This window comes from Eufriesea mexicana, unplaced genomic scaffold (genome assembly GCF_001483705.2).
Source record: "Eufriesea mexicana isolate 0111107269 unplaced genomic scaffold, ASM148370v2 scaffold2913, whole genome shotgun sequence".
NCBI classification, from domain to species: domain Eukaryota; kingdom Metazoa; phylum Arthropoda; class Insecta; order Hymenoptera; family Apidae; genus Eufriesea; species Eufriesea mexicana.
The window spans coordinates 325,966-345,471 of NW_016910993.1; the positions used below are offsets into that span (position 1 = coordinate 325,966).

Here is a 19,506-nt window from a genome sequence, read left to right on the forward strand (position 1 = left end):
AAAATTATACATATATAAGTACAAAAATATACAAATATATACATATATATAATAAAAATTATACGTACGAAAATATAAAAAATTATACATAAATATAAAAAATTATAAATACAAAAATATAGAAATATAAATAGTAAAAATTATGCATATAGAGATATAGAAATATGCAAATGTACATAATAAAAATTATACATATACAGATATACAAATATACTAATATATGTAATAAAAATTACGCGTATACAAATATATAAATATACATAATAAAAATCAAGAAGATAATTACCCGCAAAAATATGTAATTTAGAAATATTAAGTTATACTGAAAGAAACTTGATCGTATATGTATATATACATATATTACACTGTATAGATATACATTGTTAGAGTAATAAAAGAAAAGGCGTTCGACAATTGACATTTATACCGCGAGAAAAATATTTCACGCGCTTCTTGTACTCGTTACAGTGGTACAGAATAGACAGAGCGAAAATCCGGGAGGATTTGCTCCGTTTATGGATTCCCCTTGGAGCTGGCTCCCACCGCGATCAACCAGACAAAACTGCCGAAATCTTCCTAATGAAATCCGTCGAGAGGTCGGACTCTTTACCATTGCAAGCATGGCATTCCTTGGCAAAATCTGCTTTATCCTGGTTCATCAGTCGCACTTCCATAAATGGGTGAGTGGTTATAAACTGCCAAGCATTCTAACACTAGCACCGACCTGTAATGTAATGTCCTATCACAGATGATAACAATCGAAGTGTCATGATAGAAATTAGTATGATTCCATGACAGAATATGTAATACAGTCTTTGTAGCAGATTCTAAGAAGCTTAGAAATTTTTGCTTGAGACCATTTTTTTTTTAATTATTGGGAATGTAATTATTGTTTATTTTTATCAAATTCTTTTCTTTTTTTTTTTGCAATTTCTAGCAGATTGTAAAAAACTGGTAAATTTTTGTTGGAGACAATTTTTTTTTTTTAATTATTTGAAGTGTAATCATGCTTATACCGTATTTTAATAAGAATCGGGTCTTATTGTTAATTGTTATTAAAACTAGCTGCAAGATTTTTTTTTTTTAATTTGTAGCAGATTGTAAAAAAATTGGTAAATTTTTGCTTAAAACAATTTTTTTTTTTTTTAATTATTGGGAATGTAATCATGTTTATACTACATTTGAATAAAAATAGAATTTTATTGTTAATTTTTATTAAAAACAACTGCAAGATTTTTGTTATAATTTATAGCAGATTGTAATAAACTGATAAACTTTGCTTGAGACAATTTTTTTTTTAATTATTGGAAGTGTTTATCATGTTTATAAAATATCTGAATAAGAATCGAGTTTTATTGTTAATTTTTATTAAAAACAGCTACAAGATTTTGGAAATAATCATTTTGATTAATTTGCTGATTCTAGTATCAATTTTTAAACAATAGTATTTGCATGATTGTTTTCCTTTATTGCCCAGTATTATTTGTTTATATGATAATACTGATAAATTATCACAACAGAGCTACCAGAATGACCGATTTTGAATTACTTTTGTCATCTTTATAGGAATACGAAGTTACTTTTCTAAATTTGATATTAACTACTATTAAGATAGAAACATAACTATACAAGGTAATCCAGGTTACTCTATGAAAACCTTATCAGAGTGTCTTGTGGCTAGAAATAAGTTTAAAATATCACGAACACACGAATTTGTTAATTTTAACAAAATAACTGTACTAATTATGAATTTTGAATAAGACATTAAGAAAATATGAATTTTTTATTACACGGCATTTTTTACTTATTTCTCATTATAAAACTCATTGACAAAGTTCGTACAGAAAATTTGAGACACCTTATTTATTTATTCATTTTCATCTTACCACTTTATTTATTATTATTTATTTTAAATTATATTTAGGTAAAAATTGGTAGTTCTAGTATTTATTAATAAATATCTAACCTACTTTCGTTAATTTTCTTTGTTTGCAGGCTATGAATTATTAATTTATAAATTATAAAAGAGATTTATTTTAAATTAATATAGGGTATATAATAATTTAAAAATATAAAAATAAAATAAATAGAAGAATGGGACATATAAAAATTAGAAAGAAAAAGATTAATTATAACGAATTAATTTATACGTCATTTTGCACCTAATTATTCATAAATATTTCACGAATACATTGTCTCGAATATTATCTTTGTACTTTTTTTGGATTTTCCAGTTTGATTTATCATGTTCTCGTTTCGAGATAAGATATCACAGGTAATTCTTACCAAGAATGATGTATTTTTCAAGATAAAAATTTAATCGATATACAAAACTGCATATATTATAATACCAACTAATAACAATATTGATAAAACATGTTTAATCTAAAATAATTTATGAAACTTGCACTGTATACTGTTTTAAGTTTAATAATATTTAATTTAATTTCATAACAAATTCTTATTGCATATCTACTATTACGTTACATATTTATTAACCCTTTGCACTCCGAATTATTTTTCAATTTTGTTGTCAACAATTCCCTACTATTTTAAGTATTCTGTTTGACATGTACTTCACAGGAATGTTCCTCGACTGCTACTTATTTTAAAGAATTTTGTTTACTGAATATATTAAATATAGCTCTCAAACATTATTGTAATTTTGAATTTAATATATAAACTGAAAATAAAATAAAATATATTTATATAAATTATATTTATATTTATATAAACTATACAATAAAATAATAATAATAACAATAGATATAGAAATAATAATAATATATCGAACCTACAATGTGTGCCTAAATATAGTATACTATATAAATATATAGTATAATATGATATAACAAATATAGTATGCATAAATAATTGCAATTATATAAAACAAGTGTACACAAGTATATAGATTTAATTTTACATTTAATTTTCAATATTAATCCTACCAGTGATGCCAATATATTTTTGCTAATCGCAAAAGCAAAATATCTAAAATTAGTGATTTTAATGAATTTGCTAGATCTATAGGTAAAAATCCAAAGTAGTAGATCAGCACAGTCTCCATCAAGCATTAAATAATATTAATAATAATAGATATAGAAATAATAATAATATATCGAACCTACAATGCGTACCTAAATATAGTATAAATATTTTGTACTATATTATATAGTATAATATAGTATAATAAATATAATACGTATAAATAATTGCAATTACATAAAACAAGTGTACACAAGTATATAGATATACATAATTACGTTTGTATTTCATTTAATTTTCAATATTAATCCCACCAGTAGCGCCAATATATTTTTGCTAGATCTATAAGTAAAAATCCAAAATAGTAGACCAGCACAGTCTTCATCGTGCATTCGATATTTTTCTAAATATAACTCATTTTTCCAATACAGTTCTGTAATATTGTATCAATAAAATAATAATAATAACAATAGATATAGAAATAATAATAATATATCGAACCTACAATGTGTGCCTAAATATAGTATACTATATAAATATATAGTATAATATGATATAACAAATATAGTATGCATAAATAATTGCAATTATATAAAACAAGTGTACACAAGTATATAGATTTAATTTTACATTTAATTTTCAATATTAATCCTACCAGTGATGCCAATATATTTTTGCTAATCGCAAAAGCAAAATATCTAAAATTAGTGATTTTAATGAATTTGCTAGATCTATAGGTAAAAATCCAAAGTAGTAGATCAGCACAGTCTCCATCAAGCATTAAATAATATTAATAATAATAGATATAGAAATAATAATAATATATCGAACCTACAATGCGTACCTAAATATAGTATAAATATTTTGTACTATATTATATAGTATAATATAGTATAATAAATATAATACGTATAAATAATTGCAATTACATAAAACAAGTGTACACAAGTATATAGATATACATAATTACGTTTGTATTTCATTTAATTTTCAATATTAATCCCACCAGTAGCGCCAATATATTTTTGCTAGATCTATAAGTAAAAATCCAAAATAGTAGACCAGCACAGTCTTCATCGTGCATTCGATATTTTTCTAAATATAACTCATTTTTCCAATACAGTTCTGTAATATTGTATCAATAAAATAATAATAATAACAATAGATATAGAAATAATAATAATATATCGAACCTACAATGTGTGCCTAAATATAGTATACTATATAAATATATAGTATAATATGATATAACAAATATAGTATGCATAAATAATTGCAATTATATAAAACAAGTGTACACAAGTATATAGATTTAATTTTACATTTAATTTTCAATATTAATCCTACCAGTGATGCCAATATATTTTTGCTAATCGCAAAAGCAAAATATCTAAAATTAGTGATTTTAATGAATTTGCTAGATCTATAGGTAAAAATCCAAAGTAGTAGATCAGCACAGTCTCCATCAAGCATTAAATAATATTAATAATAATAGATATAGAAATAATAATAATATATCGAACCTACAATGCGTACCTAAATATAGTATAAATATTTTGTACTATATTATATAGTATAATATAGTATAATAAATATAATACGTATAAATAATTGCAATTACATAAAACAAGTGTACACAAGTATATAGATATACATAATTACGTTTGTATTTCATTTAATTTTCAATATTAATCCCACCAGTAGCGCCAATATATTTTTGCTAGATCTATAAGTAAAAATCCAAAATAGTAGACCAGCACAGTCTTCATCGTGCATTCGATATTTTTCTAAATATAACTCATTTTTCCAATACAGTTCTGTAATATTGTATCAATAAAATAATAATAATAACAATAGATATAGAAATAATAATAATATATCGAACCTACAATGTGTGCCTAAATATAGTATACTATATAAATATATAGTATAATATGATATAACAAATATAGTATGCATAAATAATTGCAATTATATAAAACAAGTGTACACAAGTATATAGATTTAATTTTACATTTAATTTTCAATATTAATCCTACCAGTGATGCCAATATATTTTTGCTAATCGCAAAAGCAAAATATCTAAAATTAGTGATTTTAATGAATTTGCTAGATCTATAGGTAAAAATCCAAAGTAGTAGATCAGCACAGTCTCCATCAAGCATTAAATAATATTAATAATAATAGATATAGAAATAATAATAATATATTGAACCTACAATGTGTGCCTAAATATAGTGCACATAAATAATCGTAATTCTATAAAATAAGTGTACACAAGTATATAGATATACATAATTACGTTTGTCTCATTTCATTTTTAATATTAATCCTACTAGAGGCACCAATATATTTTTACTTACTATAGAAGCAAAATATCTGAAATTAGTCATTTTAATGAATTTGGTAGATCTATAGATAATAATATAAATTAGTAAAACGCAGAAGAAGAATACCTGGAATTAATCATTGTAATGAATTTGCTAGATCTATAGGTAAAAATCCAAAGTAATAGATCAGCACAGTCTTCATCAAGCATCCGATATTTTTCTAAATATATGACGTGTTTCCAATATTTTTCTGTAATATTATATTGGTAAAATAATATTATTAACAGATATTAACAGATATTAACTAGATATAGAAATAATAATAACACATTGAACCTACAATGTGTCCCTAAATATAGTATATATAAGTAATGTTAATTACAAAAGTATATAGATATACATAATTACGTTTGTCTCATTTAATTTTCAATATTAATCCTACCAGGCACTCATATATTTTTACTTACTATAGAAGCAAAATATCTGAAATTAGTCATTTTAATGAATTTGGTAGATCTATAGATAATAATATAAATTAGTAGATCAGTATGATAAGAACCAAATTATAAGTATTTGTCATAAATTCTTTCTAATTTTCATTTAAAATAAAATTTACTTCCCTTATTTGGATGGGAAGATTCTTTGAGCCAAGGACCTACTAGGAGTACGCATGATGGACCTAACCTAAATTTTCTAAAACATGGGTCCAGTTTCAAAATTTTCCAACATTCGTCATTCGATTATTATTTGCAAACAGTTTGACTCGTGTCAACGTGAAAATATCTATACTTAGTATAGATATAGTCTATTTATAAAGATCTTTGTTGAATTTTGAACGCATTCATCCTGATTTTCAAAATGTATTTGTGCTAAATATATGCTATTTACTATATATATTTGTAAATATTTGCTAAATATGAGGAATAGACTATTATTTCCTAGATTTTATTTTGATTTATAGGTTAGACTTAATCCTATTGCAGAATAACATATTTCAGATGAAACGTAACTTAGAGTCACCAAAAATTAAGATATCCAAGTATCAGGAATGTCTATAACAGATTTCTCAACACTTTTCTTTGATGGGTATATCATTCTATCATAATCAATCTCCCTGCAATGCTGATAAAACTTCAGCATACTTTATCCAGAAGAACACAACTATCGTTCAAAGTCCTCGATATATTGCTAGTTACACGATACCTCTAATCTTAGAGATCTTAGATCTCCGATTCCAAACACGAAATCTTCCAATTATCTCCAACACATGTCTCAACGTTTCATCCTGATCCGTGTATCATTCTAGCCCAATCAGTCTCCCTGCAGTGCTCATAAAACTTCAGGATACTTCACACCGGGAACACAACTATCATCCAAAGTCCTCGGTATTGCTAGTTACACGATACCTCTAACCCTAGAAACCTCGGGTCTTCGATTCCAATCACCTCCAAGACATGTCCCAACGTTTCATCCTAAACCGAGTGTCATTCTAGCCCAATCTCCCTGCAATGCTTGTAAAACTTTAGTCTACTTCGAACAGAAGAATACAATTATCATTCAAAATCTTTAATATTGCTAGGTACACGATAACTCCAACCTTGAAGTCTTAACTCTTTGGGGCACGATGGGATTAAAAGTGTCCCATCTTTTTGATGCACCGTAATGCATGGTACAACTTTATTAGTAAAAATATACCAATTTTGTTTCATTTAAAACGCAATCAAATTTCTATGCAGCATGGGTCTATTTTATTATCGGTAATCCGGTGTTAAATAGTTAAATCAAATGCCAATTCCAAATACAAAGGCTTTTAATCACATTCAAGACATGTTTCGATATTTCGTTGTTGTGATCTGATCTGTTATGATTAGCATTCAAACATCTCAATTGAAAATCTTAAGAATCTCAGGACTTTAATTCGAAACACATTCATGATATATGAATATAACGTTTTATCCTAATTTCAGTAGAATTCTAGTCCAATAAATCTTTCTAAAATACTCATGAAATATTATCAAACGTCGTCCAAAAATACGCAACTATGATTCAAAGCTATCAATATTCCTAATCACATGATACTCCTAACCTTAACATTCTCAGATCTCTAAGACACGTCACACAGATTTATTCTAATCTAATTAATCTCCTTACAATACTCGTAAAATTACATGAAATTCCATCTAAAAGAACGCAATTATGATTCAAAGATGTCAGTATTCCTAATCACACGATATTCCTAACCTTAAAATTCTCAGATTTCCAAGATACGTCCAACAGTCTTATGTTAACGTAATTAATCTCTTATGCTAACCTAATAAATTACCTACTGTTATTCTAGCCTAATCAATCTCCCTGCAATACTCATAAAATTTCATAAAAGTGCATCCAAAAGATTACAACTAGAATTCAAAGATTTTAATATTCCTAATCACTGACACTCCTAACCTTAAAAACTTCAAATCTGCAAGACACGTCCCACAGTTCCACCTTAACCCAATATTAATTCTATCCGAATTAATCTTCCTGCAATGCTCATAAAATTTCATAAAACTTAATTCAAAAGAACATTCAAAAACTATGATTCAGAGATATCAATATTCCTAATTACTGCCACTCCTAACCTTAAAAATTTCAGCTCTCCAAGACACGTCCCACAGTATCATCTTACCCCTACTGTCTTTCTAGCCCAATCAATCTCCCTGCAGTGCTCCTAAAATGTCATAAACTTCCATCCAGAAAAATACAACTATAATTCAAAGATGTCGATATTCCTAATCACACGATATTCCTAACCTTAAAATTCTCAGATTTTCAAGATACGTCCAACAGTCTTATGCTAACGTAATTAATCTCTTATGCTAACCTAATAAATTACCTACTGTTATTCTAGCCTAATCAATCTCCCTGCAATACTCATAAAATTTCATAAAACTTAATTCAAAAGAACATTCAAAAACTATGATTCAGAGATATCAATATTCCTAATTACTGCCACTCCTAACCTTAAAAATTTCAGCTCTCCAAGACACGTCCCACAGTATCATCTTACCCCTACTGTCTTTCTAGCCCAATCAATCTCCCTGCAGTGCTCCTAAAATGTCATAAACTTCCATCCAGAAAAATACAACTATAATTCAAAGATGTCGATATTCCTAATCACACGATATTCCTAACCTTAAAATTCTCAGATCTCCAAGACACGTCCCAGAATTCCACCTCACCGCAATACTTATTCTATCCCAATTAATCTCCTAACAATACTCATAAAACGTCATCAAACTTCCTCTAAAAGATCGCAACTACCACTCAGAACCCCACTACGTTTTTCCAAATCTCGAAGCCTTGAAATCTACAAGATCTCCAATCCCAACCGCTCAAGATCACCGTCACCAGCGAACCCAAGCAAACAAATCATTCTCTCGTAACCGGAAGCGTATCTCCGAAATCCCGTAGCAGTGTTAGGAGAATCCACACGGTCATTTCTCTACGTAACCTCTTGCGTCCTCTCCGCTAGGGCAAGGCCTCGGCCTTGGCCGAGCGACGGCAGATCGTTTGCGAGGTGATGAAAGGAGGCTTTCCCTTCTCGCCGGTTAATTAATAACCACGCAGATACGATCTCCGCCTATCTGGCTGTCCGATGAGGCTCGACAAGCTGGTGGCAAAGGCTCCACTCGGCTGTGCCCCGTTGCTGGGTCGGCTCGTGAGGTGGGTCTCCTCTCGACCATCGGACAGAGCCTGAGCGAGACGGGGCTTCCGGCCCGGCCTCGCCAGGGACAGAGACAGACGTCATGGGGTACCTGGCCGCGGGTAGAGGGGAAAGGTTATTGATGACCAGCTTTGTTTGCCCCCCGAACCGTTTATTAAAATCCAACGCGGGTGATTAACCTCTCCCCGAGCGCGTCGTCCTGCCAGCTACCAGGCGAAACACCTCCGCAGCCACTGCTGCCTGTGCATGTGGGATTCACCGGGGAACCGTTTATTAAAATCCAGCTCGGTTATCCGCGTGCTACTAGGCGGGACAGCCTCGGCGGTCGCTTCATGAATTAGAATGATGCGCGGCTCTTTTTAGGACCGGCCTGCGTTAGGTAGGATTGAGCAATTAACGCATTACCTGCCAGCTGCTGCTCAGAGTGTGCACTTGCCACACCGCGGGATAAATTCTGGCTAAAATATGCATTTCCTATGGAAATAGCTGATTTTATTGCTCGTAAATGGAACACAATAGTGCGTTGCGGAGGTGCACGAGGTGGATGTTGATTGCAAATGGCGGCGTGCAGGGGTTGATGGGAGAGGTGAGGATGACGTGGTATCGTGGGTAGCTTTGTGTTAGGAGGCTACAACGCAAAGGAATAGTAGTCAGTGGAAACGGTGGAAAAACTGTGTAGATGTTTATTAACACAGCCGACTTACGCCCCAGATCGAACTATACGGTTTCCACCGCGCTAGAGGAACCCAAACTGCGCTGTCCATCGGGCATTTTTCGAAAATACCGAATAAGGGGTCTTAAAAATTGGTGAATTTTATTATAAGTTGTGCTTTATAGGAGCAGTTCGTCAGTAACTGCGAACAACTCCAAATGGAGGCAGTGTAAGGACTAACCGAAAACGAGAAACGCGTTGCTAAGGTCAAAATGGGAGCCCGATCGGTCGGGCACCGACTTACTTTAAAATGGGGAGATCTCCCCGATCGGTGGGCTAAGTGTTAACAATATAACAATCGCAGTCCAGTCGATAATAAAGTACCTAGGTTTACATCTTGACAGCAAACTTAACTGGAAGCAACGTGTTGTAACCAAAAGGAGGCAAATAGAATTAAAAATCGAGGAATTGTCACGGCTTATCGGGAAACGATCTGAATTATCACTGGACGATAAAATTCTATTCTATAAAACAATTATTAGACCAATTTGGACTTATGATGTTCAATTATGGGGATTTGCCAGTAAGTCGAATGTTGTACCGCGTGATGTAAGAAGGATGAGGTCCACGCGGGTTTGGGTAGGGGTATGATAATGCTGCTACCCCCTTCTCAACGTGTCACGTCATTTACGAGACATTGAGCACTTCGGTGATGTAATAAAGCGCAGTTTCTGGTGTATTTACACTTTATTACACGTTTTATCTTCTCAACGTGTCACGTCATTTACGAGACATTGAGCACTTCGGTGGTATAATAAAGCGCAGTTTCTGGTGTATTTACACTTTATTACACGTTTTGCGAGTTGTACGATGATTGTGTGCAGTGTATCCAGACAGAAAACGGGAGACAAAAGACAGGCGCTAACAAAAGGCAAAACACAGGGGTAGGGATCGTCCCTACAAGGTTAGGATGTAGAGTTTATTTTAGCATTTAGTTTTAGTACAACAGGAATTGTAGGTGGCGCTGATCCTCACTCTACTGAGGTATTTCCAGGAATTTGTGAGAATAATTAGAGAAATATTAGCGGGGGAATATTGTATTTTGAGAGGTTTTAGGATGCTTTGGGATTTTGTAAAAGGAGAATGAATGTGAAGGTAGAGTTGCCAATTCTTTTCTGTCACCATGTTGACTGCATTATAGTCGAAGATAAGGAAAAATCAGTGCAAATGAGGTGAAGATAAGGAAGAATGAGTGTAACTAAGATGGAGACCAAGCGCAGAGATCTGTTCGTATTACTGGAGTTGTAGGTGGCGCTGATCCTCGCTCTGCCGAGATATTTCCAGAAATTCGCGAGGATAATTAGAGAAATATTAGCAAGGAATATTGTATTTTGAGAGGTTTTAGGATGCTTTGGGATTTTGTAAGAGATGAATGAATATGGGGGTTGACAGGTTCAGATTGGATTCTAGGTTTGTGTGGGAAGATTTGGACATTTATTGTTAATTACTGAAATTTGTTTTTGAAGTGATCGTACTGTATTATAGGCAAATCTCATCTTCACCGTATTATAGGTGAAGATGAGACCCATTGAGTTTAAATCAGACGAAGATCAAGCATTTGAGATCTGTTCGTATTACTGGCGTTGTAGATGGCGCTGATCCTCGCTTTGCCGAGATATTTCCAGGAATTGACGAGAATAATTAGAGGAATATTAGCGCGGAAATACTGCATGTACTGTTGTCTGTACTGCAATACTGTTGTCTATGACCGTATTGACTGCATTATAAGCGAAGATAAGAAGGAATGAGTGTAAATGAGGTGTGGATGAAGAAGAACGAGTGTAACTAAAATGGAGACCAAGCGTTTGAGGTCTGTTCGTATTACTGGAGTTGTAGATGGCGCTATCCTCGCTCTGCTGAGATATTTCCAGCATTTGGTGCGGATACTTAGACAAATATTTGTGTAGGAATACTGTATTTTGTGACGTTCTAGGATGCTTTGGGATTTTGTAAGAGATGGATGAATGTGTTGCTAACTGTCTTCTGTGACCGTATTTACTGCATCATAGGCAAAAATAAGGAAGAATAAGTGTAACTAAGATGGAGACCAAGCATTTGAGGTCTGTACATATTACTAGCGTTGTACATGACGCTGATCCTCTCTCTGCTGAGATATTTTCAGGATTTAAGGTTAATTACAGATTAATTAATAATTAGCGCGGGAATACTGTATTTTGAGAGATTTTAGGATGCTTTAGGATTTTGTAAGATATGGATGAATGTGGAGGTACAGTTATTTTACTATTTAGTTTTTACTATAACACTTTGGTTCTATATTTAGACTTAGTTTTGGTGATGTAGGATGGTGAGATAATGATAATTGTGTTTTAAAAATAGGGGTGTATACTCTGTTTTGAAGGTTTTTAGTTAGTATAGTGAAATTAGGTTTTGGGGGTGCTCTGATTTACGTGGATGAGTGATGATCTACTTTTTGTGTATTCTCTTTCTTTTTTATTTTGTTTATATTTTTATGTAACATTAGGAAAAATTTGTATTCTTTATCATCCTTATCATAAGCCGGAAATTTAATATTTAAGAAATTTGAATATGAGAATATAAAAATTTGGAAATTTAAAAAAGAATGAAAATTGGAAAATAGAAAATTAAAAGTTAAAAGTTGAAACCTGTGATTTGTACTGCAAAGTTTTAAATTTTACATTAAAAGGTTTGAATATTTTCGTGAAAAATTACAAATTTTCTTTTCTGGAATGAATGCTTGAAAATTTTTGATTAGTGTTATAAAAATGTTCTCTTCGTTAATTATCGTATGAATATCGATTTGTCGAGGCGGGTTAAGAAGAAATTCGAGGAATTCTGCGAAGAAATCGTAAAATTATGCGAAAAGACAGAAATGGAAAATGAAAAATGCGATAGTTCGTTCTCATCGTCTTACAAAGGATAGTAAATTGTAGGTAACTGTATACCGGCTAGCAGATTCGTTTATTACGTTGACAAATTTATTCCTGAAAGGCGAACGTATTTTCTACTGCTATGAAATATAAAACGGATCACGGAACAGTAATGGGGATTGTTAATTGGGAACCGAATACTGATTGTTATTGCAGCAACTATTGATATCAGTTCCCTGTTGTAAATTATAATTGTAAAGTGTATTATTATTTTCAAGAAGTATTTTTGCATATATTACCGCGAGTGCTTAAATTAAGTTTGTTTAAGGTGGTAATAAAGAAACCATGCTGTTTTAAGATTTCTTAACTAATTTGAGCATAAATAATACTGTATTAAATTTTAAAAATTAATAAATAACGTAGATTTGTTAATATTTCACGTAGGAATTATAATTTTTTATTTCCTTAACTAATAAAATGTGCAATTAATTTGAATAATGAATACTATAGTAATAAATAATATAAGAAATGATTAAGTAAAACGTAATAAACTACAAATTTTGTCGCATGATATAACAATAATAAACATTAATTATGTAAATAAAATAATTGAAAATTATATAGTGACGACAATATTTATTTAATAGTATTCCAAATCATAAAAATAATAATTGCTATTTAATTCCATTTATTAAATTAATTATCAATTTAATTAAATAATAAAAAATAATATAATAAAATAATATTGACTCATGAAAATGGTTTAATAAAATAATCCTAATCACAATTAATTACAACTAAATTAAGATCTCAAACGATTCATGAAAACATATTTCTCATTCCAAAGCACAAAAATAATATTTATTAAATTAATAATTAATTTAATAAAATAATACCACAAACTTCCCAATCACATGGATATTAATGTTACCAAGATCCCCATTAACTATAGATCCTAATTAAAGTAAGATCTCAAACGATTCATGAAAACATGTTTCCCATTCCAAAGCACAAAAATAATATTTATTAAATTAATAATTAATTTAATAAAATAATGCAAGAAATTCCTCAATCACATACATATTAAAGCCACCAAATTCTCAGCTACCCATAAATCCTAACTAAATTCAAATCTCAAATTATTCATAAAAAAATGTTCCCATTCAAAAACACAAAAATGGTAATATTTGTTAAATTAATAATTAATTTAATAAAATAATGCAACAAATTTCCCAATCACATGCATATTAAAACTCTCAAGCTCACAGCTGTCCATAAATCTTAACTAAATTAAGATCTCAAATGATTCATAAAAAAATGTTCCCATTCAAAAACACAAAAATAATAATATTTATTAAATTAATAATTAATTTCATCGATAATTCAACAAATTTTCAATCCATATTCATATTAAAGCTACCAAGGTATCGGCTAACCGTAGATCACGACTAAATTAAGATCTCAAGCGATTCACGGAGAAAAACAAAAGTTCGCGATTCCAAGTCAGATATAAGAGGGATATTATCTGCTACATGAAACAACGAGGTAACTAAGCTTGTATAATATTCCGCGTTCCAAATTGCATCGCCTTATCGGTTGGCCCTGTGCCTGTGGAGTATCAAGATAACCTTCGTTTATACGCCCAAAATAGTAATTCGACGATATCAGATAATCTTAACTTTTATAATCTCGCGTTCGTGGTTGTTATTTTCAAAATGGGCCGTGTCACGTGTTATTTTCTTCGCAATTTTTCCCTGTCAATTATTGTTACGTAGAGTGAATTGAATTATTTCTCCGCCATAATATTCTCTCACTGAATATTTTCGTATAAGTATATTTTCCATTTTTCGTTTTTCGAAACAACGTTTGATGGATTATGGTAGGTTCTTGCGATCGTATAAATGTAATATTATTAATAATTAATTCTGTATTATTAGTATCCTATGGTATATTAATTCTATATTATTAATGTTATTAATATGTCATTTGCAATGATATTAATGTAGAGACGGATTTGTGGGTGGTATATATATATTTATTTATTAATAAGTTAACAGTGATAGAGTATATGAGTGACGATAAGGGTACGAATTATTACAACTTATCACAACGCTCAACCTACACTTCTGCTGCAACTCTCGTATTACAACTCACAATTAGCGACAACAGCAACTCTGGCAACTAACAAGTCTTCTGTTGCAACTCTCTAATTGTTAGCAACTCACAATTATTAGCAACAACAACAACTTTGACAACTAACAACTCTCTAATTATTAGCAACTCACAATTATTAGCAACAGCAACAACTCTGACAACTAACAACTCTTCTATTACAACTCTCTAATTGTTAGCAATTCACAATTATTAGCAACAACAACAACTTGGGCAATTAACAACTCTTCTATTACAACTCCCTAACTGTTAGCAATTCACAATTATTAGCAACAACAACAACTTTGGCAACTAACAACTCTTCTATTACAGATTTTTTAATTGTTATCAACTCGCAATTATTAGCAAAAACAACAATTCTGGCAACTAAAAGCTCTTCTATTACAACTCTCTAATTGCTAACAACTCACAGTTATTAGCAACAACAACGACTCTGACAACTAACAACTCATCTATTACAACTCCTCTATTACAACTCTTCTATTACAACTCTCTAATTATTAGCAACTCACAATTATTAGTAGCAACAACAACTCTGGCAACTAACTTCGACAACTCTCAACTCGACAACTCTCCACTGACTTAGCAATTCTCTAATCGGCAACTCCCCATTGACTTAGCAACTTTCTAATCGACAACTCTCAACTCGACAACAACGCTATTGACAACTTTACTCTTCTCGACCACTCTCTCCTGACTTAGAACATCCTTGTCCTTTTATGTTCTTCTTCCCATCATGCACACATTCTACACGCGTTTTCCAATGCCTCCCCCAACATGTCCAAATATGGTCGTGCTAAGGGCCTGACGCATCGCCCAGGGTTTTTCCGACTGCCTGGCCTTCGAGTCCTCGGTGACTTTCCTAAAGATGCGTGTACATGTAGTGGAAAACTTGCGATACTACATTAATAACACCACACTGTACATATTGCTAATAATCACATAGGTAATCGACCAATTACTTAAGTACCCTTAGTACTCAATAAGAACACATCAGAAATCATACAGAACTGAGTTAGAACATATCGAAAGTCACTTAGAACTCGAGGAGAAAACATGGATAGTCACTTAGAACTCGCAGACAACACATCAGATATCACTTAGAACTCGAAGAGTATACATCAGGAATCATACAGAACTCAGTCAGAACACATCAGGAATCACTTAGAACTCGAAGAGAAAATATCAGAAGTGACTTAGTATTCTAAAAGAACACATCAGAAATCATACAGAACTCAGTTAGAACATATCAGAAGTCACTTAGAACTCGAAGATAAAATATCAGAACTCACTTGGAACTCACAGAAAACGTCAGAAGTCACTTAGAACTCGAAGAGTATACATCAGGAATCATACAGAACTCAGTCAGAACACATCAGGAATCACTTAGAACTCGAAGAGAAAATATCAGAAGTGACTTAGTGCTCGAAAAGAAAACATCAGAAATCATACAGAACTCAGTTAGAACATATCAGAAGTCACTTAGAACTCGAAGATAAAATATCAGAACTCACTTGGAACTCACAGAAAACGTCAGAAGTCACTTAGAACTCGAAGAGAACAAAACGCAACTCAAACAGAACTCAGTCAAACCACATATAGAATGCATCAAAACACGAGCACAACACCACACAGTATAACGCGTACACATCGCATTCTAAATCGCAACTACAAGCGTGATAAAGTATACCCAGATACAAAAGTTGGTCAAAAGTGTCCCTTATTGCACAATCAAAGTTCTCAATATCTCAATCAGTTAGTAAAACTTACTAAGAGAAGACATCCACTATAACCACCCTCGGCTGCCTTCGTACAACAATTGCGTTAGGGTTAAATCGGCTGACATATGTGCCTGTGCTTATGAAACTGTGAGTCACTTACATTTGCCTCTAAAATATTAAAAGCTTCGGCCTTTAAATACGTCATAAACTACAAAATTAATTGCGATAAAACTACAAACTCAATCTAACGATCAATTCTTCACTGTTTTGTAGAAAATAAACCTATTTTATCCTAATATGAACGAATGCAACACGAAATAAATAATAAAATCGTTCCTCTTAAGTCAATGACTTAGACCACATATGGCGTTAATATCTTTTCTCTATTTATACACTCGTTATTCCATATCTGAACCACTGCTTCCCTCAAGTAGTGCTAAAAACTAGGAAAATAAGAGTGGAAACCGGGTGAAACTCGGAAACACGAATCGAACTTGATCCCATCGCTAGTAACGATGACTGGCCGCAGCTTAAACAGCAATTAGCAGCCATCGTCCTCGGCTTTTATTATGCGCACTCACCATAGACGGGACGAAGGACTAGCAGGCGTCCAAACTAGGATGAGAAGAACGACGGAGTCACCTGGGTGACGTTCACGTGACGTTACAACGCACTCCTGCTGAGAATATTAATTACATTCCCTCCACGGCTGATCCCTGCATCTTGGTAGCTCCTGGCTTCCAGACCCCTGCTCTCCTCTCACAAATTAATCATAATTAGCGGTGAGATGTCCTCCATCGGTTACCAACACAGACAGCCACCCATGGAAAGACAGCGAAGACGAAGACGAAGAATAAGAAGAAAAGGAAGCTGGTGGATATTAGAGGGGTGGAAGCATCGGCTCGTCCCTGGACGTGCCTTTTTGAAATCTCCACGCCATCTTTGATTTTATTTTTCGCCCGAAATTGCGCGCAATTTTCGAGGGACCTGCAGCTGGGCCCCAGCGTGGACCGAATCGTTTCGCAGCTCCTTCGATGTCAATTAACAATGATTGGTACGTCGACGTCGAACGGCCATTACTTCTAATTGTCCGCCGGAAATGTTCTCCTTTAACCACCGAGTTTCTGTTATTCCCATCGGGCCCACCGATTGTATCCCCATGCAAATTCGGTTGTTAAGGCCTGTTTGCTCCGCGGAACACGGAATAATTATAGCCCGGTCTATTACTCGTTTCACTTCTAATACCGGTATTCCATCGCCCTGTGCCCGTCGATGCGTGCCTCCGACCTGTTTATCCTGCCACTTTTGATACCTTCTGCGAATGGAAGAAAAGCGCAGAAACGCCGGTTCGCCATCTCCACCGACTGGGTAATTGAATGTTTCGCGTTCTCGTAGCTTCGGCTGGCTCTGCTGGCTTTGTGGCATTCGTCGTCTTCGTTTACGATCCTTCGTAGGATAATTCGTGATTAAACGATCCTTCGAGGGAAGAGGCGGAGGGAGTCGCGGGGGCAGAGACGGGGGTGGGAATGTTTAAGGAATAAGTACGAATTTCTGCAGCGTTGGTAATTCAAGTTGCAAAGTACGAGTTTATCAAATGGTTAATGACAGGAGTCTTCCAGTACGAATTTTCGGGTGTGGTGATAATGGATGAATGGTACCAGAGAATGAGTTATGGTATCAGGAATGGCCGATGATGGCAGTACTGTGGTATCGAGGTACGAGTTTTGAAATGGTTGACCCTTTGCACTCGCGATTTTTTCGGTTTGCTGAAAAATAGTAATTCGAAGAGTTTCTGCCATAAAGTCGGCGATATTTTTAAAATGGTAAATAAAAATTGTGTATAATGTAACAAGGAGGTTGCGGAGTCTTCGAGTCACCGAGTTGGTTCAAATTTTGTAGGGTGGTAGATTGAGTTCCTCTGATGGTGAAGATATATGATTACAGATGTCACTACTCGATAATTTTTAAAATATTTGTAATTGAAAATTTATCGTAGATTTAATTCTATGGGCAATTATATGTATATAATTGGTATCGGAGGCTAAGTTTGGGAATAATCGATGATGGGAGTACTGAAGTATCGAGATACGAGTTTTTGAAATGGTTGACCCTTTGCACTCGCGATTTTTTCGGTTTCCTGAAAAATAGTAATTCGAAGAGTTTCTGCCATAAAATCGGCGATATTTTTAAAACGGTAAATAAGGGTTTCTAAAGAAACCATGCTACTTATTGGCATAACTAATTAATTTTTGAACTAATGTATCTAATTAATTACTAATGTAACGTAACTAGTACTTGTAACTAATTAATCCCTTAAAAACAAATTAATTCAATTAGAAGTTGGCGAAAAGAAATTAATTTTGAAAATAGATTGAAAATTTGAAAAATCGAAATAAATAATGTAGTGTAACTAATACTTGTAACTAATTAATCCCTTAAAAACAAATTAATTCAATTAGAAGTTAATGAAAAGAAATTAATTTTGAAAATAGGTTGGGAATTTGAAAAATCAAAATAAAGAATGTACTGTAACTAATAAATCTCTTAAAAACGAATTAGTTCAATTAGAAGTTAATGGAAAGAAATTAATTTTGAAAATAGATTGGGAATTTGGAAAATCAAAATAAAGAATGTAATGTAACTAATAAATCTCTTAAAACCGAATTAGTTCAATTAGAAGTTAATGGAAAGAAATTAATTTTGAAAATAGATTGGGAATTTGAAAAATCAAAATAAAGAATGTAATGTAACTAATACTTGTAACTAATTAATCCCTTAAAAACAAATTAATTCAATTAGAAGTTAGCGAAAAGAAATTAATTTTGAAAATAGATTGGGAATTTGAAAAATCGAAATAAATAATGTAATATAACTAATACTTGTAACTAATTAATCTCTTGAAAACAAATTAATTTAATTAGAAATTAATGAAAAGAAATTAATTTTGAAAGTAGATTGGGAATTTGAAAAATCAAAATAAAGAATATAATGTAACTAATACTTGTAACTAATTAATCCCTTAAAAACAAAT

The 19,506-nt window shown here is 32.1% G+C and overlaps 1 protein-coding gene across 4 annotated transcripts in view; it reads left to right on the forward strand.

Moving 5' to 3' along the window:
- Positions 1-19,506, forward strand: part of LOC108550722 (methyltransferase-like protein 9) — a 93,302-nt gene that overhangs the window by 40,432 nt on the left and 33,364 nt on the right. For all 4 annotated transcript variants that reach the window (XM_017904548.1, XM_017904547.1, XM_017904551.1 and 1 more), the window contains exon 3: positions 469-680. In XM_017904548.1, coding sequence (XP_017760037.1) covers positions 469-680 — 212 coding nt within the window. The remainder of the gene's footprint in view (positions 1-468; positions 681-19,506) is intronic.